General features: G+C 35.2%; 1 protein-coding gene across 2 annotated transcripts in view; it reads right to left on the bottom strand.

Moving 5' to 3' along the window:
• LOC135143101 (heterogeneous nuclear ribonucleoprotein U-like protein 1) overlaps positions 1-27,394 on the bottom strand; it is a 102,255-nt gene that overhangs the window by 30,358 nt on the left and 44,503 nt on the right. For both annotated transcript variants that reach the window (XM_064074961.1, XM_064074962.1), the window contains exons 10-11: positions 26,641-26,809; positions 12,021-12,194 (exon numbers count right to left, since the gene is read on the bottom strand). In XM_064074961.1, coding sequence (XP_063931031.1) covers positions 12,021-12,194; positions 26,641-26,809 — 343 coding nt within the window. The remainder of the gene's footprint in view (positions 1-12,020; positions 12,195-26,640; positions 26,810-27,394) is intronic.

Raw genomic sequence — 27,394 nt, 5'->3', positions numbered from 1 at the left:
TGCAAATCGAAAAAATTTGAATGGAATGATAAATCACAAGAAGAGACTCACCATATTTTGTATATGTTAGATAGGATTTATTAAGCAAAATTTTGTGGTGACGTCAAATTTTTTAGGGGGGACGACAAGAATGCATTTTGATCAAAAATTTAGCATGCCTATTATAAATTTAAAACATCTTCAAGATTTCGAAGCATTCGGGTTTGTAGTTCCTGAGTAAATCAGTAAAATAAATTTACGTATTCATTAATTTTTTTGTGTTACCCTGTATATGCAAATTCAAAAAATATGAATGGAGTGATAGATCATAAGTACAGACTCATCATATTTTGTACATTTTAGATAGGATTTATTCGGCAAACTTTTGAGCTGACGTCATCAAGTTTTTGGAGGGGATAACCAAATATATTTTGACTAAAGATTTATGGTGCTCTTTATAGCCTTAAAACATCTGCAGCATTTCAAAGCATTCGGGTTAGCTGATTCAAAATTAAATCGCAAAATGTTGTTTTATAATTTTGATTTTTTTTTTTCAAAAATCTGGACGAATCTACATGATATTCCTAATATAAGTACAAAATTTCACAACAATCGGTCCAGTACTTTCGGAGATTATCTGTCTAATAAAAATCCGGGACGGCAGACAGACGGAAATGGGAGATCTATTTCTTCGTCTTCTAGGGGGTCATGAAAGATCGAGAAAACGTAAAAGTAGAGTCTGGCGACGGACTCGATTACAATACTTCCTTTACGCTCGGGAAGTAACAAAGGTACCACCGCAAGCCTTCGCATCTTGTAAGGGTATGTATAGTAGCCTGTAGAGATATTATAGCCGTCCATAGAGTCGAAATTTGCGAATAAAAATAAAATAAAATCTGCTCAAACGGAGCCGACGACGGCTTGCAAGTTCTGTCACTACGGCACGCGTCACATCACACAGGGGTGTATTTAAGGCCGATTGCACAAAATCTTAGGGTCACTGTAATCTTACTATTTTCTGTCTACGACAAACGATTTGTCACACAGCTACGAAACCGACGATCTAGAGAAAGATGGAAGTTTGAAAATGTATTTCAACAAGTGTAATAACCGTTTGGTGCAACGCAATTGGTTCAAGCAAAGTAAAATATGACAGAAAACAAACAGTCCACGTGGACTAGTTTATAGCCGTGTTTACTGCTAAGATGACCAGGTTTTTCGCTCCACCTACCTCCGCAATGATGAATATACCATACCAAAACTTGTGTGCAGTGAACAGAGCTTCGTTTTTATTGACGAGATTGAGCTCAGAAATGAAACAGATTATATCATAACGGAAAAGATGACATTTAATATTAAATACGTCTCTGTGCAACGTGTGCCAGAGTGACGTCAGAATTTGCAAGCCACCGTCGGCTCCGTTTGAACCGGTTTTATTTTATTTTTATTCGCAAATTTCGACTCTATGGACGGCTACAATATCTATGCAGGCTACTATCTGTGGTATCGGGTAGCAGCTCCCGACCGTCCGACACGTTTACGCCAAGGCTTCCTTTCTCTCGCGCGCGCCACTGTTACGTACTTGGTAGATAGTTGTCATGACTTTATTAATTATTGAGCTCCGAAAATATGTTTAAGAACATGAGAGTGCATTATTATGCTAATGGAAAAACTAAAAGAAAATATGGGCAAAAACAACGCGTGTGACGCATTAATTGATTAAGGCTGGCGTCTGGTTCGGTTTAGCCCTATACTAAATACATTGAAAACATCGTCGCGGTTTCCGGAGTTGCATTTTAAAAATATGAGATATATCGCTTTAAAAAAATTATATTTCGAATTAACAAACTTCAGTCCAGGGGACCTCCATATTTATATTTATATCTAGTATGCAGTTTTTACAAAAAAAAATTATAAAGTTGAACAACTTTTACATCACATTTTAACCGGCACATTGATGCATTTTTTGACGAAGTGCTGAAGTTTTTTGCATTCTGAGATAGGAGGTCCCCTGGGGAAAAGTGTCAGCTTTCTTTTGATACCATGTGTAATATTAAAAAATCCACGACTGAGGTAAATAACTCGCGAAAAGTGAAAATCTATTGAAACGAGAAATCGGCATTAAACGAGCTGTGATGCGGTAGCAGAATGCAGGTTTACTTAGATTCTGACTTGGTTGGAGATTTCAGTATTTTAAAAATGCAATTCCGGAAACTACGACGATGTTTTCAATGTATTTAGTATTGGGCGAAACCGAACCAGACGCCACCCTTAATTGAATTTGCGTGAACGTATGTACGGTCGTGGACAGTGAATTTCGTCCACCCAATTTCTTTGACAGAAAAAAACTCTAAATTTGCCCTTAGATCTTTCTAACCTTTTTTTGTCATTTTGACATAAAAGGGCAAACTAATTTACAATTGTCTTTCATAGCACATCTGAGAAGTTGAAAAAGTAAAGTAAAACAGTTACCATACGGGCTAAATTTAGTAGCCAAATTTTCTACGAAAACTCTGCCAATTTTCGCTTTAAATAACTCCTAACAAACATGCACTCCAACGAAGCTAATTATTATCTGCGTAATTAAGTCTGCTATTGTACCTGCTTCTCAGGTTAGAAATCAATCCAAGACCAAACAGAAAACAATAATTTCAAATTATAAAAGAAATTCAAGAAACTGTATTACATGCAGCACAGGTAGGTGTTTAGAATACAACAGTCGAAATATTCTATTTATCTGGCACGTGTAACATAACCCTACAGAAATCTATCCCCACATGTTGACAGATGTTTCGCTTTGTTGACATATTCCATCGTATGTTTCGAGGCCTGTATACTTTTTAACGCCGTCTTCGGTGATTCACTATTAAAGTCTCTCCAATTGGTTACAATCGTCCGACTTGTCAAAAGGGAAAATATCAAAAGATGTCACCCCCTTCGGGAGTTACAGGAACCTGTAATTAATCCATTTTGTCACGCGCCAAAACAGTTTGTGCTTGAATTGATATTATCAAAATGTCCAAAAAATATTGCTCTGTGCCTGCTTGTGGGGTAATCAAGGATCCTAGAGACCACAAAATAATGCACAGATTCCCTTCAAACACTGTGAACAAAAGGTTGTGGTGCAAAAAGGTTTTTAATGCTACAAGTAGGTACCCCAACCTGAATCTTCTACCTAAGGGAATGTATAGCCATTAAAACCATTTCAGATGATAATATTGCTAATAATTTATACATTTGAGAGAAGTTGTTATTATTCAAATAATAGACTTAAACCCGGCTCTGTTCCTACTTTGTTCCTCCATGGTTCCAAGTCACCGCTACCTGTTCCTACTTCTTCAAGCTAGCCAGCAAGCACTAAACGTGATACAGAATGCAGCTTCATAATTCCTGAGACACATTCCGATAACAATGTAAACACCTCAAAGAAAAATTTTCCTACTGCATATCCCTTTGAAGACCATCCACGCCCATGGCGGTGTGACTTTGGCACCGGCACCGAAATTTTGTCTCTTTTTCAAGTAAAAACCGAAATACATTATGTCAAATTGTGTCAAAAAGTCAGACCATGACAGACATTTAGCCGACATTACAGATTCCTTTCCCTCCCGACATATGCGCCCTCACATGTCACACTTAAGGGATTGGAGACTTTAATAGTGAATCAACGAAGACGACGCTTTTTAACTTGCCGTTTTGGTAAGATTGAAAGATTTTGTCGTCTGAGAAAATAACTCCAAAACCCTTCAGCCTATTATACATGAGATGTTGTAAAACAAACCCAATCTCTATGGTTTCCAAGTCCTCGTTCCCTAATGCGTCTTCGGGCAGTTCTTGCTGAAGATCTGGGAAAATTAGTAGTCGCTGCAGCTACAACTGCGGTTGTAAATGGCATGTCTTCCACAACTTGAACGACCGCATGATTTTCACCAACCCTGGTGATGCAAGGTACCGATACATACCTGGACGTGGATCAAGTTGCTCGCCTTTTCTCCATTTTTTTTTTTATACGATAACTAACACTAGTCCGCGATAAGCCCAAAAGTGTAACAACATCCCGTCTTGGAAAAGAGATATTATTTTACCTTCATTAAAATAACTAATCGATGGCTGATTCGGAGCTTAATTAAATTTGACAATACTTACGTCAGTTATCATGATTATTTACTTCATTCTAGATTTCAATCAATAGCAAAGCAACAGGATAAAAATTACAGCGGTAATTTTCGATAATTTTTCAAGTAGCTCGTCATTTTGTTGGTTGCTTTGAAAACGAATCAATAATTTTTTCATTATCTGTCAATAATTTGAATTTCGCAAAATTAATCGTTTTGGTCATCATTCAGAAGCGGAAACTAACAAAGCAATTAAACAGAAGACACCATTAAACACGGTAAAGTGCAAAAATAATGTGTGGAAACAGTTTATGACGTTTTGCACTGACAGAAATTACGAACTGACAGCAACCACTAGCGACGAACAATTGGCCAGAATTCTCAAAGACTGGATCATAAAATGAGAAAATGTAATGGTGAGGAGTATAAAGAATCTGCATAAAAACCATGTGGAACGTAGCTGCAAAACAACTTCAGCAAAAATATCACGATGAGTTTCACAAGGAAATTGATCCATTTAAAAATTTGATTTATCATGAAGCTAGAGAAGCCAGAAACTGTAAAAGAAAGGAACTACAAGCTCTTCTGGAGAAACGAAGGCAGAGCCCAGCAGCACTGACAACTGAAGAGTATCAGAAAATAATAAGTTTGTGGGACGAAAATACACCAGAAGTTTTGCAGAAAACATTTTTCGTGATAGCTTCAGTGGAACTTGCGTGAAGAGGGGGTGAAGCAACTAACTGTTTTTTACATTTCTTTAGAACGGAACGCGGAAATGGTGGAACCTTGACAGGTCGTATTGAATACAACCCGGTTTTCACCAAAACCACTCAAGGAGGCTCTCAGAAATGCGCGGATAGTAAATGGTTAATAAAAAAACGCAGAAAATCCGGCAAACTGTCCCATTAGATTGTTCGAAAAACTAATTAGTAAAAGACATAATGGGATCAAGACAGAGCGGATCTTCCTCACCGTTAATCCGACATGGAATAAACCGAATAGCGTTGGATGGTACAAAAATATTCCTGTTGGAAAAAATTACATGGCCAAGTGGATGACACAATCAGCAAAAAAGGTAGGCTTGGATGTTGAAAACAGAAAAATCACCAACCATTCTAGCAGGGCTACCGCAGTTTCCAGTTTGGCTAAAGCAGGGGTGAATGAGCAACAATTGATAAAAATTACTGGGCACGCTCATGCTAACTCTATTAAACTATATCTGCAGATAGATGAACAACACCACGAAAACATTGTTTGTGGCCTGTGAAACACTGCAACCACGTCAACTGGCACCTCAGAAATGGAAGTCAATGAAGTTATGAAAGTTACGAAAAGCCAAGCGGCAACGATTTATAATAACTGTGGGGGAGATTCTGGAAACTCCGATAAGTTGCAAATCGCTATCGAAACTGCAAACACAATTCAACAACAATACATGTTGCTATGGTTTTGAATTTGCAGATCCTTGCAAAGGCCTTATCGAGTTTCGAGAATCTCCCCCTGTGTTTTCAATTGTACTAATCTTTATTTGCATGAATAAATTAAAGAAATCTATTGTAGCAAGTTTATTCAGTAAATAATCTTACCGAATTATAGCTCGTGCTTTGAAATTATCGATAATTGCGACCCTCAAACTGAGCAAGTGATCACTCGTGTCATCTTTTCTTCATTGACGTTTCAATTTCCCGACGCGAAGCGGAAATTGAAACGTCAAAGAAGAAAAGATGACACGAGTGATCACTTGCTCAGCTTGAGGGTCGCAATTATCGATAATTTCAAAGCACTCGTGTAATTACTTACGATAATTCATCATGACAATAAAGCACCGAGTACAGTGAATTTCTGTGAATTCGCCTGAATTGTGTGGACGAAATTCAGTGTCCGCGGATGGTATTTATTTAATGATTAAATCAAAATTATTGTGTCAAAAAATGACGTCAAAATGATAAGTCAAAACATTCGTTGATATACAGTTGGGGACAGTGAACTTCGTCCACAGAATTCACACGAATTCATGAATTATCATGATGACTGACGTAAGTATTGTCGAATTTAATTAAGCTCCGAACGTGCCATCGATTAGTTATTTTAATGAAGGTAAAATGATATCCCTTTTCCAAGACGGGATGTCGCTACACTTTTGGGCTTATCGCGGACTAGTGTTAGTTTTCGTATATTAAAAAAAAAGAAAAAAAAAAGAAGGAGAAAAGGCGAGCAATTTGATTCACGTCCAGGGGGTCGATTCTCGAACTCGTTCGAATAAGTTCCGCATACGCAAGTGGCCAATTTCCGAACGGTTTTGAAGATTCGGTATTCTCGAAGCGCGCGCACACGTTGGTATACGCAAATGTTCGAGCGCATACGAACGTCTAGTGTCCCTGTAGAGAGAGTTCCGCAATTGGTTTACTCACTACCTTGGACTTAAAATGGCGGCTCGGCATCAGCTGGAAGAAAGCTAGTTTTGCTTGTTGTTTTTTGGGCAAAAACAGGGCGCGAATGTGTGTATAGTGCGTGTATATATAATATGTATATAATATTATTTACTTGGAAAACATGGGAATAATTTTATAGATAAAAAAAATTCTTACCAATAGTGCCAGTATTACAAGTAGTAAGAGTATTGCGATGCGTATTTTGGCAAACAAAATGCAATAAGACATTTCAGTATTTCTGCGTTTCATTGAACTTTCGTTCGTATACCTAAATTCTTGTTATATCATTAAGATCCAAATTAAAACAGTATTATAACCTGGATAATGTGAATAAAATTGGGAAATAATACTTTGTTTCGATTCAAAAATTGCCCTTCGTTTTACTTTTATTCTAAAAATTTATTGTACCACAATTTATTATTATACATACCTCCCATCAACTTGGTCCGTTTAAAGTTGGCGCGTGGTGTTGGAGTTACAATGGCGGAGGTTTGCGGAACTCTCTCTACAGGGACACTACGAACGTCAAGTTACGAGTGGGTAGATGCGATCGCATTTTGGTTTGCGAGTGGTGAAAGCTAACCTAAAACTCTGTTTGGTTTTGGTCGTTCTGTGTTAATGTCAATATAATATCTTTAATCTGCTGTATCTGTTAATATACATTAATAGAAAGGGTTACCATTCCAAAAATACACAAATTGTAATGTATCATTTTGATTGTGGGAATTTTATAATTTCATTTAGAATTTTGACATTTGTGACGCAAATTTAAAAATTTTAAATTGAAACAGCCGATTTCTGTGTAGTACACATAATAGCTACATATGTATGAAGAAACAACGCACTATTACGATATTTTGGGTAATTTCTAGTAATACATTAACACGTTCTTATTATGGTTGTAACAATAATTTTTAGGTGACTCTGGCTAGCCACTGCCAACATTTCAAATACGTATACGTGCAGTTGTTTCAAAAATAAAAACTAAAATGAATTCTCAAAGATCATTTACTGTACAAAACGGTTGTAATGGTATGCATAAGTATACCTGAATAAATATCGGGTAACCAAATCCTAAGAATTTTCTATAAATTAGGAGAGTACACGCAGTAATAAAGGTATTAATATGCAAATACCTGCTGGCTGTGGTGGTCCCACTCAAAAATAAACATTAAGTTTGTATCTGCATCATTGTAAAAAAATCACAAGAATTTGTATTAAATACGTAGGGTTGCATAAAATCGTAAAATCAACAATTTTTTTTAATCACGATTTTTTTATGTTTTTTTAGTCTGTCAATTATTTGGAATTAAAATCCTAATTAAAATAGTAAGTATCCGACTTAATGTCATCCTTGAGTCGTACTTCTTAGTTTTGAGCAATAAAGAGAATTTATTGTAATTTATATTGCAAAAAAGGAATTGATAGTGTTATTAATATAATATTCACTCCTATAATCTTTAAAATACAATTTAAAAAAATTATCGTTCCATTTTGTTGGAAATATTGTGTTCTAGTTAAAGTTCAACTTATTTTGATATAAATTTGCATTAAAAGGGCCGTAATATGCATTGCATATTCCAAACTGTAAAGAAAACTAAAAAAAAAAAACAATAATACTTTAAAGCAATAATTTAAATCGAGCCAATCCTGCTAATACGTATTTTGCTGCTTAATAAATTTGCAACCCTACGTATTTAATACAAATTCTTGTGATTTTTTTACAATGATGCAGATACAAACTTAATGTTTATTTTTGAGTGGGACCTCCACAGCCAGCAGGTATTTGCATATTAATACCTTTATTACTGCGTGTACTCTCCTAGTTTATAGAAAATTCTTAGGGTTAGGTTACCCGATGTTTATTCAGGTATACTTATGCCATTGCAACCGTTTTGTACAGTAAATGAAAACTGAAATTTGAAACAACTGCACGTATACGTATTTGAAATGTTCGCAGTGGCTAGCCAGAGTAACCTAAAAATTATTGTTACTACCATAATAAGAACGTGTTAATGTATTATTAGAAATTACCCAAAATATCGCAATAGTGCGTTGTTTCTTCATACATATGTAGCTATTATATGTACTAATGAACAGAAATCGGCTGTTTCAATTTAAAATTTTTAAATTTGCACCACAAATGTCAAAATTGTAAATGAAATTATAAAATTCCCACAATCAAATTGATACATTACAATTTGGGTATTTTTGGAATGGTAACCCTTTCTATTAATGTATATTAACAGATATAGCAGATTAAAGATATTTTATTGACGTTAACACAGAACGACCAAAACCAAACAGAGTTTTAGGTTAGCTTTCACCACTCGCAAACCAAAATGCGATCGCATCTACCCACTCGTAACTTGATGTTCGTACGCGCTCGAACATTTGCGTATACCAACGTGTGCGCGCGGTTCGAGAATACCGAATCTTCAAAACCGCTCGAAAGTTGGTCACTTGCGTATGCGGAACTTATTCGAACGAGTTCGAGAATCGACCTTCAGGTATGTATCGGCACCTCGCATCACCAGGGTTGCTGAAAATCATGCGGTCGTTCAAGTTGTGGAAGACATGCCATTTACAAACGCAGTTGAAGCTGCAGGGACTACTAATTTTCCCAGATCATCAGCAAGAACTGCCCGAAGACGCATTAGAGAACGAGGACTTGGAAACCATAGAGACTGGGTTTGTTTTACAACATCTCGTGTAATAGGCTGAAGGGTTTTTGAGTTACCAAAACGGCAAGTTAAAAGTATACGAAACATACGATGGAATCGTCAAATATGTCAACAAAACGAAACATCTGTCAACATGTGGGGGGCATAGATTTCTGTAGGGTTATGTTACACGTCCCAGAAAAATAGAATATTTTGACTGTTGTATTCTAAACACCTACCTGTGCTGCATGTAATAAAGTTTCTTGAGTTTCTTTTATAATTTGAAATTATTGTTTTCTGTTTGGTTTTGGATTGATTTCTAACCTGAGAAGCAGGTATGATAGCAGGCCATGGCCGACTAGTATAAAGATTATGGCCTGTCCAAGAGGTACCATACGTGTTGCCATCTATTAATAATTACACTTAATAATTTAGCAAAATTTTAATTTGATTTGACATTATGAGACTGCAAAACGTGTAATGGTCGTTTGTTTCGGTATGAATGCCTTTGTGCCTTTCAAAAAGTGTTAATAATTCTTTTGCCGTTTTTGAATTATTAATAGATGGCAGCACGTATGGTACCTTCGGCATTCCTTTGGACAGGCCATAATCTTTATACTAGTCGGCCATGAGCAGGCTTAATTACGCAGATTGGCAGTTTTCATAGAAAATTTGGCTACTAAATTTAGCCCGTGTCGTAACTATTTTACTTTACTTTTTCAACTTCTCAGAAGTGCTATGAAAGACCATGGCCGACTAGTATAAAGATTATGGCCTATCCAAGAGGTACGATACGTGTTGCCATCTATTAATAATTACACTTAATAATTTAGCAAAATTTTAATTTGACTTGACATTATGGGACTTCAAAACGTGTAATGGTGGTTTGTTTGGGTATGAATGCCTTTGTGCCTTTCAAAAGGTGTTAATAATTCTTTTGTCAATTTTGAATTATTAATAGATGGCAGCACGTATGGTACCTTCGGCATTCCTTTGGACAGGCCATAATCTTTATACTAGTCGGCCATGTGAAAGACAAATGTAAATTAGTTTGCCCCTTTACGTCAAAATGACAAAAAAAGGTTAGAAAGATCTAAGGGCAAATTTAGAGTTTTTTTTTGGTCAAAGAAATTGGGTGGACGAAATTCACTGTCCACGATCGTATTATTTCTTATTTCAGAGCATTCTTGCACCACGTTATTTTCACACTATCGCTGAAATATTTCATACTCCCGCCAATATTTTTGTGAAGATTTTGAAAGTAATAAGCTGTCTTGTGCAGCTTGTTTAATATGCGCAGGTGGTTCCATTTTTTATCAAAACTTTCACAAAATCACAATTCATAGTTTATATGAAATTATGACATTTCAATTTTTAATCTTCAATTGTTCAATTTGAATCTTTGAAGATCGCGCAGTGCTACCAATATATTTTCTAAATAATAAAATTTTCCTAAAAAGATTTGTTTTTTAATTCAAACACAAGTCAAAATAAATAATTATAATAAATTGTCGGCACACAAAAAGTTGTGTTGTACACGTCTGCATTTTTTTTTCGGAAATGCTCGTAAATTGCAAGCTTCGCCCTTCCGACTCGGCTTCCAATAATTTCCTCACCTTTCCAAAACTGCATTTTCCAGCCTTATTAAACAAATAACTATTACAGGCGACCCTTCATAAAATTTAGCAAATGTAAACCATGCCATGTGTCAAGAACCGCCCAGACGCAAAGGGCCGAATTAGGAGAAACACTGTTGTGGGCTCAACCATTGTTGTCGCATTTTTAGTCTCATTGTTATTAGCGATTAAAATCTGACGATGGTTTATGACACAAGAAAGTTTCACATGCTATACATCGCTGTATGTACGAGAGGAGACGATTTCACATAAAAAAAAGTGGGTACAAAATTCATTACTGCTCTGTGCTTTAACCAGAAAAGGTATTTTTAGATAGGTATCAGTTAGTGGGTTTAAGACATCCAGCTGTGACGGTCTATTGAATTATAATGCGAGTTAAATTGGTGTGAAGCTCTAAATGCACTAAATGTTTGTCTTTAGTATACAAATATGTATATTATTCTCCAATCTATTGTTTGTATTGTAAATTTTATCTTTTGTGCATTTATGTGTATTATATTAATTTAGAATTTTGACAAAACTAATGAAGGATTTGTGTCTCATAGCTAATAAAGTATTATTATTATTATAACATTAAAATACTGACATGGACAAAACACATCTGACTAAAGATACCAGGCACACTTTAATTTTCTTATTTCATAGTCAAGCACTCAGCAGCGTACTTTTTACTTCGTGTTGTATCCTTAAAGTAGCCTAGAAACGTCAACATTGTAACGTGTTTGCGGCACTGTCAATGTCGTTGTTTGTAAATAACTCAAAGTTAATCTTTTCATTTTAAAAGTTTATTCGTTGCAGAAAATTTTGTATACAACACATTCGTTAAGCCTGCTTCTTGCAATCCCGAATTAGTTGTGTATTGTCTGTTAGTCATTTTTAGTGGCGGTGTTTTTAAATTTCGGGATATGTTTGCAGAATTTGGTTCTGATGTGTATATGTTAGGTTTTCTTTTGTTAAAATGCTATCAACATTTCTCCTTTCTGTTGACATGCCTATATATACTATCGAACGATATCGCAAGTCGCCGTTGTTAAGGAAGATGCGAGAACAGTACTTGAGATAGGGAATCGCAACTACTGTCATCGCATCTTCCACAGCAATTATAATTATTGTAAGAGACGTCAATTTCAAGTTGAATTGCGATCTCACAAATCACAAATAAATTTATTATTTTATAATGTCATTCGTACTTACGCCTGTTTTGCCATCTATGACGATCATCTCTATGACCAAATCTTCTCTGTATGCCTATGGATTCACGAGCTTGACTATTATATTTCTGAACCAAGACTTTAGCTTCTTCTTCTCCGACACCCATATAGACTACTTCGTCAAGCCAATCTCCCTTCTGCGGCAGGCTCATATTTGCTAAAATTTAAATCAACGTGGTAAAAAAATATACACAACCTTCGATTGTAATAAAACTGGATATTGCAAACAATATCGAACCCTATATACAATCGTTTTTCAGAGAGCTATGACCATCTTTTTTTTTATAATTAAAAAAATTCGTGAAAACATTTCGTCTTGTACTAAGCAGCCAGAAGTTAATTAAATGAACAATTCCTTCAATACAAAAGTTATTACTTATTAGGATGTAGTATTGAACTGCATTTTAATAACTATAATAATATTTAAAAAATATTGCAGATACTCGCACACAGGTATACAATCAGCTAAAAATTAATAAAAAGTAACAATTTCTCAATTTATCAAATATGAAATTGAATATATATATATATTACATTGAGATTCTTGAAGAGTTTGTTGTCCTGAATTCCTTAATATACCATAGAGATGTAGAGCATTGGTTAAAATTGGAACAATCCAGTATTCTGTCCTTGGATGATTATAATGTCAAATCCCATTTTTCTAGGTCACGTTACCAACATGGAGGTGTGATGACCCTCTTAAATCGAGATCTATTGTGTACTAGTTTAGAAAACATAAGTTCTCTGTCGATTGAAATTGATTGTGAGCTGAGTGCTGTATTTATAAGAGAGTTTGATTTAATATTAATAACAGTATATCATTCACCAAAGGGTGACTTCAATAATTTTATAGATACTATAATCAAGCTCTTTGATGTAGTTGAGTAGAAGTTTAAATCTGTCATAATAGGGGGGATTTCAATTTGCTTTTTGGTACTAATGATACAAAATCGAAATATTTCTGTGCTCTTTTATTTAGCTATGCTTTTCTTCCCTTTGCCTCATTTAAAACACATAATAATAATACTTTAGATAATGTATTTGCTAATGTAAATAAAAATTCTGTGGGTGTTACGCCCCTTAGTATTCCAAGATCTGATCACACAGGAATCTTGGTTAAATTACGGTTAAGTAAACCAGCATATGACAATTCTCTCATTTCAAAAATTACGTCCTATTTCACAGTATGGGAAAATTCTGTTCTATAATTTTTTGTATCTAGTTGATTGGAGTTTTATTAACTACGATTGTAACCCATGTGTTATATTTTCTATATTTCTAGAAACTATATTAACAAATTTCAATGCTGCGTTTCCTAAAAAAAGAATAGTGTGTAATAGGTCCAAAGTTCACAATATAATTTGGTTCACATCTGATCTAAAAAAAATGCGACAAACTCGTCATTTATTGTAGGACTCATACAAATTATATGGAACTTTGCATCTGAAAAAAATGTACAATGATTACAAATATAAATATGAACAAGCTATCAAACAAGCCAAGATCACTGCTAATAATGCTTTTATTAAAAACCATTGTATCAACTCGAAACCTATGTGGTCGTTGATAAATAGAAATAAAAACGAACAGTTCAGGACACTACAAGAATATTACCAAACGATTTCAATGGATATTTTACTAATATTGCCACCGATATTGTAAGCTCCTTGTCTACTTCAAATCTAGATCCTGTCAGAGTTATGTCATCATTTGATAAAAAATCAAACACATTTTTTTCATTTCAGACAGTCAGTGAGGTGCAGGTTCGTGATGAAATAAGTAAATTAAAAAACAAACATAGTAGTGATATTTATGGTTTAAATATTAAAGTTATCACATCAGTTAAGGACATACTTATCCCACCGTTGACTAAGTTAATTAATAAATGTATTACTTACTAGCTCTGTTTTTCCGAATTGTCTGAAGATTCCATTACATAAAAATGGTAATGTCAACGATCTCAAGAACTACAGACCTATCTCGCTGCTTCCCGTCTTATCCAAAGTTTTCGAAAGATTAATGGTTGAACAAATCCTTAAATATTTGTTTTCGAACAATCAGTTTGGATTCCGTAAATCTTTATCCACCGAAAAGGCTGTTCTTTCTTTAATCGACTATGTTATACAAGCATTTCAAAATGGTGATTATTTTCTAACTACATTTTTAGACCTCAGTAAGGCATTCGACTGTATGTCCCATGAGATTTTAATAAGGAAACTCTTTTTTTTTTATAATTTCAAGCCAGTTGCCATCAGGCTAATACTGTCCTACCTCTCCAATAGAATTCAAATAGTTACTATAGACGGTGTATCTTCTGATCAAAAGGAAATTACATATGGAGTACCTCAGGGCTCAATACTGGGGCCATTACTTTTTTTAATTTACGTAAATGATCTGCCACATTTTTTTCTCATAATTATTCTGTAGTTCAATATGCAGATGAACCACTATTGGTAAATGTGTATCAGCCACTGAATTAGTGACACCTTCTTTTCTTAATATACATTCCCATGCAGAACCCTGGTTTTTAGCTAATAAACTTTGCGTCAATAAAAAAAATCGGTTAATATGGTTTTTTCTCTGAAAAGAAATAACATATTTCTAAATACTGAAAATATCACAAAGTTCCTCGGTATTACTTTAGATACAAAATTACTATGGTATGAACACATAAACTACATAGTCACTAAAATCTTAAAAAATACGCATTTATTAAGAAATCTATCCAATTTTGTCGATAGTGATGTATTAAAAGTTGCGTTTCATGCCCTAGTACAGTCTCACTTGGGATATGGGATTCTCATCACTTAACAATCTTTTTAGGCTTCAACGGAGAGCAGTATTGGATATCGAGATGATTGCAGGTCCTAATTTAAATCTCTAAACATTTTGACTTTACCTTGTCTATATGTATATTTATTATTGCCTTAAATATGTAATACACAACATTAACTCAAATTAAATTCTTTTCATGAGATACTTAATACAAGGACCACTAATCTCTCAGTTGAAAAATTTAGGATTTCTCGTTGTAGAAATGCCACAAACTATTTCTGCATAATATTTTTTAATAAATTGCCTAATAGTTACCGTCATCTTCCACACAGTCAATGTCTAAAGTTAGTTAAGTCTTTTTTAATTAGAAATAGCTTTTACAGTTTCAACGAATACTTGGATTATATTTTTTAGCATTTTGTAAATTTTTGTACATAACGTATAAGTATGTTGTACATTATGTAGGTATTTTGTACACAATGTATTTCTATTCTTTTGGATTTTTTTGGTGTTTTGACGAGTGTGAAAACTTGTTTTTTTTTGACACAATAAAGATTACATACTTCAATCACCCATATTTCGCCACTGCCTATGGATTCGAATGAGTAATCTTACGAAAACACATTTTCTTAACTTGTACACTTCTCCCTCCGTAATAGGAAACGGAATAACAATTGTTTCACAAATATAAATACATTGATAAAGAGAGGGCAAGGCTATTCCTTTATTTCTAGTTACTTTTCCCATTTGAAAATGTTCTGATTAACATTATTTCAGCAAGGACATGTATGTCAATTCCGACGCGTGCAGTGTGACGCCAGTAATGAAACAAAGTGTGTAATGTTTCTGAGATTTAAGCAATAAAAAAATATAGATAACAGCAGTAACAGTGTAAGAAAGAAAAAACCCATGCCACACTGGTTACAAGTCCGAAGGCTAACACTTTACACGATAAGCTAACGAATAACCTTGTTGGAACTCTGTTTATACTAATATAAAAAATTTTGTGCCAAAATATGGATGCATCGGAGAAAATCTCAACGATGATTCACAAACAAGTACAGAAGGATGTTACTTTATAAAATTTAAATCCTACTTACAATGAACAATTTTGGGAGGATGTCATCACATTGTTGGCGGGAATGATTAGACAAATTTTGGTCAGCGTTTTACCATCTACGCGATATTCCTAACATACATATCACAGTTGATAACACGTCCAGTAGTTTCGGAAATTAACTCATAATTCATAAAAATCGAGACAGACGACAGAAAGATGTAAACGAGTGACCAATTTTTTTACATAATACGGTTCGTACAACACGGCCTTAGTTTACGCTTGGGAAGTAAAAATAATACTGAATTTAGACATCAACTGAATTTGCTAGAAGTTCTAAAACAACAATAGCGTCAATATATCCATGTACAAAATATTGTAAGCAGGTACCTGGGGTTGTGAGAGGTGGGGGTCTGTCCCCCGCCCCTCCATTTAGTCGGTACCGGTACATACCATTTTTGTAAATTAGTTCTAGAATAAATCCCAAACAAGACGATTGCAATTTAATTACTTTTGGTCCTTCGAAGTTAACTAATAATTCTTAATCATTTTTGGTCAATTCGAGCCGAATATCCGAACTATCCCAGACATGAATCATCATTGAGAGGTTGCAGCATATCAAATCATCCTAAGGTCAGATCATTCCTTTTTCTATCCTTCCAAATCATGCAGTTCTAAATTTCTATCGCCCTGTGCTTAAGTTTCTCCTTCGTCGTTGCGCGCCTGTAGTCTGCGAAAATGACCGACGTTACGAGGTTAAAAAATCAGCGTAAAATAATCAAGTCTGCTATAACACGTGTACAAAATAATGTCAAAGAGGACTTGTGTACCGGAATTAGATGCAAGGTTGTTAGATTTCACAGAAAGGTTGAGAGAGTAAAATAATATTCAAAATCAAATAGAGACACTTCAAGTAGTAGACGCAGAACATAATGAATCGTATTGGGAACCAGAAACTGATAAGGAATGTACCTCGGTAGAAAACCAATACTATAAAACTTTAGGTAAAGTAAAAGGTAGTCCGCCGACGTCGAACGCGTTGCAAACTCCTAACTCTACAACTATTAACATGCATACAGTCCGTCTGTTTTAATTTTTCCATGATATCGTAAAACTCATTCTCTCTATTTTCCACCACCGGTACTTCGCGTTATTCTGTGAGAAACAAGAATAACAAAGCGCTATCTCATTTTAACTTAAGCCGAGGTGCGAAAGAGAAAATACATAACTCCGCCTGTGGAAGTTAAACCCGAAATTTGACAGAGGTTCTCAAACAGTTATGTATTAACAAACAAAAAAAGTGAGCAAAACGTGTTCTGAAAATTAAACATAACACTAACCTAAACTTTACATTTCATCTGTTTCATTAAACATCTCCAATAGGTACCATCTCAACCGGAATGAGAGAAAGTGAGACAAAAAAAGTAACGTTTGAGAAGTATTGTTTGTTACGGTTTTACAGTAAGGTACACTACATCAGTATCTAATACAATTTTATTGGTATTTCAAAGTTAACCATGACGGTTGGACCCAGAACACCATAAATCACAAATTCAATGCAACCCTGGATGTTTCTAGCCCACTATACAATGGCGGTACGCTCCTTTTATTGGTGTCACTATCCCCCTGCATTGTCCGACGATCCCTCAAAGTAGGGGTTGTAAAATTTTACTAGGTACTGATAAAGTGTAGAAACTTTACACGACTATACAAGATTATGGAATTCTTAAAACAGACGCACTGTAATGATGGTAATAAATTCGAAACTAGTGAACATAGCGTAATTTTGAAACCTTTACCACTGCCTACCTTTCATGGCAAACATAGCAAATGGTTGTCGTTTTTTAATCTTTTTGGTACCTTCAACCTCAAACTCACGATCGTGGCCGTGATAGGACAGAAAGAAGTTGAAGTTTCACAGGACAAAGTGTCCACGTTGTGTAATTTACTGTAAATGGTTGTTAGCGCAGTGTCGTGAACGCCCTACCTTTTTAAAGTGTATTTTGTTTACGGATGAAGCAGGATTCACTCGCAATGCTGTTTTCAACAGACACAACAATCACATTTGGTCCAATGAAAATCCATATGCTTGTCAACAAGTACGATTTCAAGAGACGGTTGTCGACAAAGGTGTATCGGTTGAATGAAACACTTAAATTAGTTTGTGGAAGTCAACAGAAATTATCGAAGAGCTTCAACAACAAGTGAAAGTGGCAGCCGCTACTCAGGTGGTTTTTTTACCTATCAACAAACATCTTGCGACGCTCTGACGCCAGTATTGCTAGTCAAGGATATTTTCAACATTTCTTGTAAAAAGGTAGTAGGATTCTAAGCTGCTCTTATTTCTGTTCCAATAAACAATGTAAAATCGCTGTGGCAAGGACCAAACATCCGTCAGAATCAAAAGTCGATCATCATGAAGCATTACCAAAAAACTTTCTTTCGCACTGACCTTTACGATAAATGAATGCATGTATGAACGAACGATAACAGCAAAAAGTCGGTTTTCCTTTTAATTGAAACTGAAAGTGTTTACGTCGTTCTTATTCGAACGTTTTTCCACCTCTCTTTACAAGGTGGATCTGTGACTTCGTATCGAGGGTGGTTCATGGGGGTTTTGCCCCATTCGATTTTGAATTTGTTTCTTCTATATTTCCACACTCCTACGTTACGTAATGCCGTGGTTAAAATTATTGCATATACAGGTGACTACGAAGTATACGCAGTAATTTTAACCACAGCATCCCCCACCCTAGTAGAGTCGAAATCTAGAAAAAACAAATTAAAAGTTGAATGGGGCAAAAGCCCCATGAATCACCCTCCGTACGAAGGCACTGAGCCACCTTGTAAACAGAGTTGGAAAAACGTTCTAATAAGAACAACGTAAACACTTTCAGTTTCAATTAAAAGTAAAACCGACTTTTTGCTGCTTATCATTTGTTCATTCATTTATTCACTCATCGTTAAAGGTCAGTGCGAAAGTTTTTTGGTAATGATCAACTTTTGATTCTCACGGATGTTTGGTCCTTGCCACAACAAATTTACATTGTTTATTGGAATAAAAATAAGAGCAACTTAGAATGCTACTACCTTTTTACAAGAAATGTTGAAAATGTTGTCCTTGACTAGCAATAGAGGCGTCAAAGCGTCGCAAGTGGTTTGTTGATAGGTAAAAAAACACCGGAGTAGCGGCTGCCACTTTCACTTGTTGTTGAAGCTTTTCGAAAATTTCTGGACACTGTTGATTTCCACAAACTAACTGTTTCATCCAACTGATACACATTTATCGAAAACCGTCTCTTGAAATCGTACTTGTTGACGAGCATGTGGGGTTTCATCGGACAAAAAGTGAGTTACACAACGTGGACAATCAGCGGGCTCCAAAGCGTGCACTTTGTCAACATGGTATGGATGTGGCCGTGTTCTTTTAATGTAATATGTACTACAAGCTGTGAAAATCCAACTTCTTCTTTCTGTCCTATCACGGCCACCCACGTTCGTGAGTTTAAGGTTTGAAGGTACCATGATCTCGGAGATGCTGTACCACTGATGCAAATGTTCGCGCACACCAAAATTACCATATCGACACACTCTGCATGGGAAATCTGCACCATAAACCGATTTCACCGACTGCTCGATAATGACTGGCCCTTTTCGTGTTTTTCACGTTGCGATTAAAAAAGTGCCTGATAAAGTCACTTTTTTGGTTCTTAATCCGAGTCGCTCTGTTCCATTTATTGTAGTAATTATGTAGGTCACGAAACATTACCAGCGGCGCGTATAACAATTTACATTTAATTTCAAATAATTTTTTCTAGACACTGCTACCACTTAGGACGGTGAATTTTACCCAGTGACATAATCATATTGTGAGCTATTCCCCATTTTTTTTTGCATGTATTTCGCAATCACCTTGTATTTCGAAATCACCCTGTATTTTAATCGGCCTAGGGACGAATCATAATTCCTTATTATTTCATCCCTAAAGAAGTCAATTAGACAAGAGCACGCTTCACCACCCCGCCAGGCAAACTCCACTGATGCAATATAATAAAACTTTTTTTAAATCCATTTGGGTCACACAACTCAATCATTTTTCGCACTTCTTCATTAGGCAGCGCAGTTGCACTTTTATTCCGTTTTTCTGGGATGTTTTGAAGAATTTTGCGCTTTGCATTCCTGGCTTTTCGTGCCCTGTCAAATATGACATTTTTGAAAGGGTCTACATTTCGACCAAATACCTCATAATACATATTTGAGTTGCATGTGTTTTGTCGTTTAGTTCCAAATTGTTTTGGCTACAGCTTCTTTAGAGTCACTCCCATCGAATGTTAAATGCCCAGTCTTCGAGAATTTTGCAAATAAATTCATCGTTTTTGTCATTGGTTAAAACGTAACTTCGTTCTGCACAAAACTATTTGAACTGATGAACTACATAGTTTTCTGTTTTCACAGTATTGGCTGGCTTATTTGAAGAAATTGCTTGTTCAATTTCTTGCTTAGAATTCTCGCCGAATCGATTCATTTTTTTTATATACACAAAACTTGTTGAAAAGTTTTCAAAATTTTAATTGGTCAACAACGAATATCCTAGGCAACATTAAGGCTTACTAAAAATTTGTGAAATTATAGATACACATACTGAAAATCGCTAGGTAGGAATTTTCAAGAAACACCGCATGTTGACGAGGATTATAAGCAACGCGCGGAATTGTATCTCATACGCTAGATCCAGTGCTGTCCCGGCGATAGTTTGATTACAAATATATTTTTCTTTTGGACTATATCAACATAATATAACATTTCAAGATCACAAATCTGTGGTCCTGTGATTGAAAAATTAAAAAGGGCATCAAGTATTATTATTTGAAGTAATATAGTAATATAGAAGTAGTTTTTTTACTAGCTGTAAACACTCCTAGCGACGCACTGGCTACGACCTTGTGGACCAGCTCAAAGCGTCCCCGCTACTCGCCGTAAAACACACCTTACTTCAACTGGGGGATTGCTGTGGTGAGATAAATTCCCGCGTACTGATTATAAGACATCGTAATTAAGGGAATTTAATTATTGCGATTGGTTTATAATTACATATAATATTTAAAGTTGTATAGTCTAGATTAGACCCTCTTGTTGATGATAATGGTTTATTAAGAGCCGGTGGTCGCTTAAAACATGCGTTATTTGGTTTGGATAACAAGTTTCCAGTTTTATTGCCAGCAAAATATCACATTGCGAATTTGATTATATGAGAAATTCATGAAATGAATCTGCATTCCGGAAGTGAAGCCACACTTCCATATTCCCAAATACCGTTTGCAACCTTTGCATCCTTTTTATATTTCGGGGGTCTACGGGGTCTACGGACTACGCCAGACCGTTTTTAGTAAGAGAAGGTAGAATACGAAATCTAAAGAAACTCAAATCTTACATAGCCCTATTTGTTTGATTTTCTACTAAGGCGGTTCATTTAAAGTTAGTGGGAGATTTAAACAATGAAAACTATCTTTCGGCGCTCAAAAGATTTACCTCTCGACGTGGTCACGCAAAGGACCTGTTTTGAGTCAGATAAGGGGACAAATTTCGAAAGTGCCGAACGGGAATTATTTAAGGCTGAATACTTGCAAAATTAGTATACTAAAGTATAAGTGGATATTTGCATTTCCCTGAAGACGCAATGTTTGTTTTGTTTGCCGACTCGATTTCTCTTATGGAGTGTAACCATGTCAACAAATTGTCTGCGCAAGCGTACTAACGGGTGTACAATGAAAATATATTTGGAGGAGGGCCTGGAATTACAATTTGCGATTTCTAGTAACAGGGCAAATATTTTCGGAGCATAAGTAGGCAACCAAATATGCTTCAGAGCATGGAGGGGTACATCATTACCATTTTAAATAAAAAAAAAAAGACATTTGACTTTCAGATTTCCTAACCCAAACGTTCGTAATCGCCTTTTTGCAGTTTATTGTTATTTCATCTTTTGTTTTGTTTGCGTGATAAATACACAATACAATACAATATGATTTGTTGTTATTGATTTGATCCCCAACAATTATTATTTATTCATTCATTGATGTATCGGAATTTTCTGCTGTTCACATGGCACACCGTTTCACCGTTCCTCTGCGAGAGAATATTGAAGTTACTGCGATCACCGATCACCGTCCAAGTGACGGTGACAAGGAGGAACCGTGAAAAGTCGCGGTTCACGCCGGCGCCGTGATCCAAGTACTAAATCGCTACTTTCGTTGCTCGCTGTTACTTGGTAGATCACCGTGACAAAATCACCGTGATTCAAAAGGAACGGCCGCTGTGACCACCGTGTTCGCAAAATCACGGTATCGCTCAACTCTGGTTGAATCTAAGTGTGTCCTTGTCTTTTAGTATAGGGCAAACGAGTTGAAACAAGAAAACCATAGTGCACTTTCAGCATGGATATATGATATAGCGATTCACTCAGCGGTTAAAGCACTGACGTTAAAATTGTTGAAGCACTACATTTACATGTACAAGAGGAACTAAGATAGCATTCTTTTTAAGTAACCTATTTATTTACTATTTACAGTTAATAAAACAAAACGAATCGTTTGCTCGATTGTGTGGCAGTGATTTTGGAGAATTATCATCTCTTAACCGACCGATGGTTGAGAGACCCTGGAATCTGTCAATCTTTGGAACGGTGTATGGCTTAGACGAACGGAGTTCTGAAATACACTATAGTGGAGGATGGACTGCGCCCACTACGGTGGAGGTTAGGACGAGTCGCCGAAGTTCACCTAGGTGGCGACGGAGTTGTGCGGGTTGTATCCGTAAAAACTAGTACGCGAGTGCTGAAACCCGCGGTGACAAGGTGGACATTATCCCTAGCAAATAACGATTTAAGTGTTGGCGGCTTTGCAAATTAAATTTGTTTGATAATATACTGTTTATGTTTGTCTGAATTTATAATAACATACTTTTGGTCCTTCGAATTTATAGTGTATTAAGTATTAAGAACGATAAGAGGGGTTTACAGGTCGACGACAAAAGTTTGCAGGAGAAGCAAAGCGACGTTCGTGATGCTTATACATTTTTTGCACGATCAAGATGAATAATATCTAAAAAAACTAAAGAAAAACTGCAGGCAAGGTGCAAAACCGGATAATTTCGAATAGGCAGTCGGTCATATTGGCGTTAGCAACGCTTTGACAACTGCAAACAAACAAAATGTATCATGGTATCAACGCATTTTTACATGGTTATCCTAGAGAAAATGCTTGTGAAGTGTCGAACTTCGAAGCTAATAATTTAAACTGCAATATGGATTGTGAGGAAGAAATCGAAAATGCGTGGAAAACTGGCTGTTACGTCATAGTTCCTGAAAAGTCTAGAGAACGTTATGAAAAGACCTATGAACTATTTAAATAGTGGTGTGGGGAGAAAAACATGAATATTAATGAAAAAGTCTTGCGGATTTCATACAAAGGAATGAAAAACTCACATTTCCAGATAGTCTGTGGGCCGAATATTCAATGATAAAAAGCATGTTTTTCCTCCATGATTTTATTGACATTTCTAAGTTTCTAACGTTGAGAATATAATTCATGTATCATATGACCCCATTTCTTCCAATAGAATTTGTTCATGCCCTTAGTTACATGTCTATCACAGCGATAATAATTTTATTGCCTTATTGTGGTCTGTTGCTACCTAAATTTAAAAACTGTCAAATTTGACAAATTTTAGAATTTCATAATTTTTTTGTCTATTATGGCTTGCCAACGTTGGGGGCAAGCTCAAAACGACGAAATCAATTCTGTTATCAAAAAATGTGTTCATTCATTATATTCTCATGTTGAATATAACTCGTGATATGATTAATAATCGAAGATATGGCTCGTGAAACCGAAGCAGCACATTCAACTCGTGCTTCGCACTCGTTGAATCTGCAGCTCGGTTTCACTCGAAATATTATCGATAATAATCATATCACTTGTTATATTATAACTGATAGTATATTTAAAACGAAAAAATATTGGCCACAAAACCAAAAATGCTAGTGTTTTTATAAAAAAGACATGCTGAGATTCGTAACAGTTGACTCGGACGAATTCTTAAGGTAACATAATCAAATATAGAGACTGAGGAACTACAAACATTTAATTTTTTAAGTCGGAATGCTATTAGGAGTAGCGGGGGCATGTAGAAGAGAAGAATTGTACATATGTATAATGTGAATATTACTCATAGAAGATCGTGGAGAAATTATGATTGTGAACATTCCAAATATCAAGCCACATATTGAGTTCAGTCACAAATACAGAGAATGAAAAAATTAACTATCTACAAAGTGTCGAAAATTTATGCAATGTCGTCCACAAAATGCAAAGTCTTTTAAATCGTTTTTGAATTATAGAAATAGAAAATACGTCAACCAAGTAGTTGAGAAGTTGGAAAAGGAAATTACAGTGTTGTAGATTTAATAAATCGTTATAAAATCGTTGATTTGTAGTTTCACTGCAAAGCGGTAAGTAAATCACTTACCGTTCTAGAACGGTCAATACAACTGTTGGGAAAGCCTAAGAGTAAATTCAATACCACCGTGGTTCATACAAATGACATGATCGTACAAAAAATGTATTTCTTCATTTTTTCCAAAAAGTTCTAATAAAAAAAATTAATTTTGCTGGGAAAATATGTTATGAAATTATTATTGCTTATGGTTTAATAATGTGCTATTATATATTTATACTTCCGAAACTTAAGGCTTCTCCTTACGGGCATTAAAATCAGCCGAAATACAGCAAAACGCCACTTCCAATATCATTCTTACGACAGCACTTGAAGACTCGTGCGACATATCTACTTGTTCGTAATACGCAAATTTTCATGAAGATAGTTTTTATATTGCATTAGATTTTCGTTTTTTTAATAAAAAATAAAAATAGAAAACCTTATTTTACTCTTTCAGCCAAAGCTATAACGTATTTTGGCTTAAAAAATCTGACAGTGTAGATAATATTACTGCTCACCTGGGAGTTGAAATTATTTTTTTGTTAAACTATCCAGTTTTTAGGTATTGTTGAATAAAGCAAGTCCTAAAAAGAGCATTTTTTGTAAATCAAACATCTTCTTTCTTCAATAACCAGTCAAGAAAGTGTATGATTTACGATAGGGTTGGCCACTATTGAGAGATTAGACGGATTTAAAACCCTTATTGAAAAAGTATGCAAATGAGTGAGAGGTTGCTAGTCCAGAGAAATCCCAAAAATATTTAGGAAAACAAGTGTCATTTTTCAATTGTCAAAATTACTAGATATGCCAGATCGTTTTCACGTCGCTAAGCATTTGTCAGATGTGATATATGTATTTAACTTCCAAAAATTATTTTTCATGTCATTAGACTACCACTATTAATTTCATATTTCTGTAATAAAATTTGAAGTAAAGAAATAAATGCAATCAATTAACTTCAATTTTGTACTTCCTGAGCGTCAGCTAAGTTTTCTTTCATTCTTTTGTTTCTGCCTGTCGGTCGTCTCTTTGTTTGTCTGTTGCCTGTGTCGATTTACCGATAATCTCCGAAACCACTGGACCGATTGTTGTCAAATTTTGTATGTATACTGAGAATATCATGTGGATGGTAAAACGTTAACCAAAATTTGGCTAATCATCCCCACCGCCAATGGGATGTCATCTCCGAAATTTACAAGTTTTTTTTTATTGTATAAAATAAGATACTCTGAAATCTTGCAAACGTTTTAAGGTTATCGGAAACATGATAAATTGTTAATTAAATTACCCCTTTATGGTCCCTCCACAGAATGATAACGTCATCTTAAAAATTGGCCGAATATGTGTTCTTTAAATTTTATAAAATAACATACTCTTGCATGCGATATATGAATCCGTGTTGGGTTTTTACACCAGACATCGAGATGTATGTAAAAAATAATTGGTCCAAAGTAAGTTCAACCTAACTTCCCTCGCCCTTGAGTATGTACAGCTCCAGTTTTTTCGAACATCATTTGATTTTGCAAATTTTATTTTTTTATGATAACCTTTATAAGTTAAAATAAAGATAACGCGTGGTCATTTAAAAAATTCATCAAGTTTAATTTGACATTTTGGCAGAACGAAAGGTACAAAGCAAAAAAAGGCATGTGCATGATTAATTCCCTAATAAGACATTTACAGTGGTTTAACATTTTTGATAAGCAGAGTTGTTTATGCTATTAGGCTTTATCCGATTGTCCGTTTGTGTCTCGTTGTTCAGTTTATTTTTAGGTGTTTTCTGGTTTCCGAATTTAAAAAAATCAATTTTAATTTAGGGAGAAAATTCGATACAGATTCATACACTACAAGTGCAAGGGTATCTTATTTTATAAAATAAAAAATATATATACTATTGTAAATTTTGAGGATGACGTCGTCCCATTGGCAGTGGGGAGCGTCTTGCCATCTACATGATATTCCTAGTATACCTACAAAATTTGACAACAATCGGACCACTAGTTTCGAAGATTATCTGTCTAATAAAAATCCAGGCGGACGGACCGGACCGAACTCTAGGAGTCATGAAAGATCGAGAAAACAAAAGTAGGAAGTGAGTCAATGGACTCTATTACAATACTTCCTTGGCTTACGCTCGGGAAGTTAAAACATAATATTGCTTAAATGAGCTTTAAAAAAGATGGTGTCATATAATAAATACATATACAACGATAAAACAAGCATTAGTTTCTTATCTATACATGTATTTGTATATAATATATATATATATGTATACCTTTCATATCAAGTACGGTGCTATCGGGAACGTCTTTACCGCCCTCAGCCTCTTGCAAAGATTGCCGTTTAGCTTGCTCTTCATCTCCTACTACAACAACGACAGCACGCCTCTTGAAGCCCTCAAATGGCCGCAATTTGCGGCGCTGGGCTGATGGGTACACGTTTGGCTGCCATAACGCTCAATATTATAGTAATGTTCTCATTACAACTAAATAACTTTGAAAGGCTAAGCAGGCCAAAAACTCCTGACACTTGGCCAACTGAATAAATATCAAATTGCTGCTAATATAACTATCATCATTCTCAACGAAGAAAATAAATTATGCCGTCAAAAGGCTTTGGCAGCTTGAAACAAATTGCTTTAAATGTCGAATTTATAACTCTGTAATTTAAATAATCATTGGTGTCTCTTTCACACGTCTACTACCTAGTACATACCTCTGCTGAAGACCAAAAATTACAGAAAATCTCTGAACCAGGAGTAAAAAAGAAACAGCTCATTACTTTAAAATATTTACAACATAATACTCAAAAATAAACATTTAGTTTTCATTAATTTTGCAGTACAAAGTGTAATTTTTCAAAATGAAAGTTGTACCAACCTTCTTCGTGGCAACACACGAAAGAAAAGCATGTTTTTACATCTTACGTTTAAAGCTGGTGAGAAGGTTAACGTTTTCGTAATTTTATAATACTTACGATTTTTAGACTGCACCTTGGACTATTATTGGTGTACTTACATTAAACTGGTG

Source organism: Zophobas morio, unplaced genomic scaffold (assembly GCF_036711695.1).
Source record: "Zophobas morio isolate AGI-343-1 ecotype UQ-CSIRO unplaced genomic scaffold, CSIRO_AGI_Zmor_V1 ptg000058l, whole genome shotgun sequence".
NCBI lineage: Eukaryota > Metazoa > Arthropoda > Insecta > Coleoptera > Tenebrionidae > Zophobas > Zophobas morio.
Note: the sequence above shows the minus strand (reverse complement) of the source record. Positions and strands in the feature narration are given on the sequence as shown.